Raw genomic sequence first — 3,517 nt, forward strand, 5'->3', positions numbered from 1 at the left:
AAGGAGATTCATCTAATCCCAATCCACCAGGGAGAGCAGCTAACAACAACAACAATCCACCACAAGGGAGAGTTTTGGCCTCCTATACATTTGCAAATCCAAGACACTGTGGGAGTAGCATTCTCACTCCCAATGTCAATGCAAACAACTTTGAGCTAAAACCACAACTCATTACACTTGTCCAGAACAATTGTTCCTATGGAGGCAGCCCATTGGAAGATCCTAACCAGCATTTATCTACCTTCTTAAGGATTTGTGACACTGTCAAATCCAATGGCGTGAATCCTGAAACCTACAAGCTTTTGTTATTCCCATTCTCACTAAGGGATAAGGCTGCACAATGGCTTGAAACTTTTTCCAAAGGAAGTATCCCTAGTTGGGACGATTTGGTGACTAAATTTCTAGCCAAATTCTACCCACCCCAAAGGATCATCAGGCTGAAAACTGAGGTGCAAACATTCACCCAATTAGATGTCGAATCCTTGTATGAAGCATGGGAGAGGTACAAAGCTCTAATCAGAAAATGTCCCCCAGAAATGTTCAATGAATGGGATGTGCTGCAGAATTTCTATGAAGGCTTGACATTGAAATCTTAAAAGGCACTAGATCACTCCGCTGGAGGTTCATTATAACTGATGAAAACTGCTGAAGAAGCCCAGAATCTTGTGGATATGGTGGCCAACAATCAATATTTCTTTGCTCATCAAAGAACCCGCCAACCATCACAGAGAAAGGGGGTACTCGAACTGGAAGGAGTGGACTCCGTTTTGGCTCAAAACAAGATGATGCAACAACAAATTCAACAACAGTTTGAACAAATGGCCAAAAGAATTGACAGCCTTCAAGTAGCAGCTGTGAACACAAGCCAACCATCAACTGCATGGGTGCAGAATGAAGAAAGCCAAGAAGAGCAACAACAGGAGCAAGTGCAATACATTCATAACCAAAATTCTGGACAGAATGAAGTTTATGGTGATACCTACAACCCTTCCTGGAAGAACCACCCCAACCTTAGATGGGGAGATAACCATAACCAAGGCCAACAACCATGGCAAAGAAACACAACCCAAAATATCCCAAGGAACAACCAGCAAAACAACAACCAAAATTCATTCAGAAAACCACAAAACACTTACCCCAACTCTAACCATTATCCAACCCACAACCAAAATACCTATCACCCACCACCCACATCTCACAACCAACCACAAGCATCACCAGAATCTCAAAGAATCACTAACCTGGAAACCTTAATAGACAAGCTGTGGAAACATCAAGAAATGACGGCGAAAAATCAAGAAGCTTCCATCAAGAACATGGAAAGACAAATAGGCCAGCTCTCTAAACACTTTGCAACAGAGAGGCCATCAAGTTCCCTGCCAAGTGACACAATTCCAAATCCTAAGGAAGAGTGTAAGGCGATACAGTTAAGGAGTGGGAGAACATTGGTGAGCAACAATGACACTACAAGGAAACAAGTGGAGAGCAGCAAAAAGCCAACAGATGCAGAGGAAGCCAATAATCAGGATATGGTGCCAAACAAGAACACAGAGAACCCCAAAGGAGAAGAAGACCAGCCAATCAATACACATAAGGAAGAAGAAGAAGCGATTCAAGGACAACAGAAAAAGGAGAAGAACCTCACCCCTCCACTGCCATATCCACAGAGGTTCAACAAAGAAACCAAAGATCAACACTTCCGCAAATTCCTGGAAATTTTCAAGAAGCTGGAAATCAACATTCCCCTAGCTGAGGCATTGGAACAGATGCCCTTATATGCCAAGTTCTTGAAGGAACTCATCAACAAGAAAAGAAGCTGGCTGGAGAAGGAGACTATACTTCTCACTGAAGAATGTAGTGCAGTACTTCAAAAAGGGATCCCACCAAAGCTCAAAGATCCAGGGAGTTTTGTAGTTGCCTGCACCATAGGCAAAATGACACTAGACAAGGCCCTTTGTGATCTTGGAGCTAGTATCAACCTGATGCCCTTGTCTATGATGAGGAAGCTTGCTATAGAAGAATTCAAACCCACCAGGATGTCACTAGTCATGGCCGACAGATCAATCAAGACACCCAACAGAATTGTGGAAAATCTAATAGTAAAGGTTGGGGAGTTTATTTTTCCTGCAGACTTTGTAATTTTGGACACCGAAGAGGAAGGAAACAACTCAATCATCTTGGGAAGGCCATTTTTAGCAACCGCAAGAGCTATAATTGATGTGGAAAAAGGGGAAATGATCTTCAGAGTACACAATGAGCAAATGGTCATAAATGTCTTCAAGTCAATGCAGCACCCCCCTGAACAAGAAGACTACTTAAGGGTGGACATGATAGAAAACTTGGTAGAAGAAATGTTGGAAGCCAACCATCATGAACAAGGAGAGGAAAGTGGTCAAGAGACAACAAATGAACAGGCAGCTGAGATTTCTACTGACCAAAAGGCAAAGCCAGACAAGAAAGAAGAAGTGCAAAAATAAGAACTGAAGCCATTACCCACCCATCTCAAATATGCATTCCTTGGCACATCAGAGAGTTTTCCTGTGATCATCAATTCATCCCTAACAAAAAGGGAAGAAGAAGAACTTATTGATGTACTCAAGGCCCACAAGGATGCACTAGGATGGACCATTGATGACCTGAAAGGCATCAGCCCAGCAGTGTGTATGCATAAAATCCTCTTGGAGGATAACTCCAAACCAGTGGTTCAACCCCAGAGAAGGTTAAATCCCACTATGAAAGAAGTCATCCAAAAGGAAGTGGTGAAGTTGTGGAATGCAGGGATAATCTATCCCATCTCTGACAGCTCATGGATAAGCCCAGTCCAAGTAGTACCAAAGAAGGGTGGGATGACAGTCATCGTTAATGAGAAGAATGAACTTATTCCCACAAGAACTGTAATAGGATGGAGGATGTGCATTGACTACAGGAGGCTGAATGATGCCACCCGCAAGGACCATTTCCCTCTTCCCTTTATTGATCAAATGCTTGAAAGATTAGCCGGCCATGTTTACTATTGCTTCCTTGACGGCTACTCCGGGTATAATCAGATAGTGGTGGATCCAAAAGACCAGGAAAAGACCTCATTCACATGCCCATTTGGAGTTTTTGCCTATAGAAGAATGCCATTCGGGTTATGCAATGCCCCAGCCACTTTTCAAAGGTGTATGCTTGCAATTTTTTCAGATATGGTCGAAAAGTTCTTAGAGGTCTTCATGGATGACTTTTCTGTTTTTGGTGATAATTTCAATGATTGCTTGCAACATCTAACTCTTGTCTTGAAACGGTGCCAAGAAACTAATTTGGTTTTGAACTAGGAGAAGTGCCATTTCATGGTACGAGAGGGGATTGTTCTTGGTCACAAAGTTTCAAGAAAAGGGATAGAAGTTGACAAGGCAAAAGTGGAAATCATAGAAAAGCTCCCTCCACCAACTAATGTGAAATCTGTTAGAAGTTTCTTGGGGCATGCAGGATTTTATAGAAGGTTTATCAAGGATTTTTCTAAAATAGCTAAACCTTT

General features: G+C 42.3%; 1 protein-coding gene across 1 annotated transcript; it reads left to right on the plus strand.

The window, feature by feature from the left end:
* The first annotated feature begins 1,280 nt into the window (after window positions 1-1,280).
* On the plus strand, window positions 1,281-2,477 carry LOC130934124 (uncharacterized). The gene is made up of 2 exons (XM_057863713.1): window positions 1,281-1,783; window positions 1,859-2,477. Exons 1-2 carry the CDS (start codon window positions 1,281-1,283, stop codon window positions 2,475-2,477), a joined length of 1,122 nt encoding a protein of 373 aa, XP_057719696.1.
* Window positions 2,478-3,517: the final 1,040 nt, after the last annotated feature.

This window comes from Arachis stenosperma, chromosome 6 (assembly GCF_014773155.1).
Source record: "Arachis stenosperma cultivar V10309 chromosome 6, arast.V10309.gnm1.PFL2, whole genome shotgun sequence".
NCBI classification, from domain to species: domain Eukaryota; kingdom Viridiplantae; phylum Streptophyta; class Magnoliopsida; order Fabales; family Fabaceae; genus Arachis; species Arachis stenosperma.

Bases quoted from the DNA above. Each gene is read 5' to 3' on its own strand.
- LOC130934124 (XM_057863713.1), top strand. From the start codon at position 1,281: ATGACGGCGAAAAATCAAGAAGCTTCCATCAAGAACATGGAAAGACAA. The intron at 1,784-1,858 runs GTTCTTGAAGGA...TGAAGAATGTAG, and splicing joins CAGATGCCCTTATATGCCAA to TGCAGTACTTCAAAAAGGGA.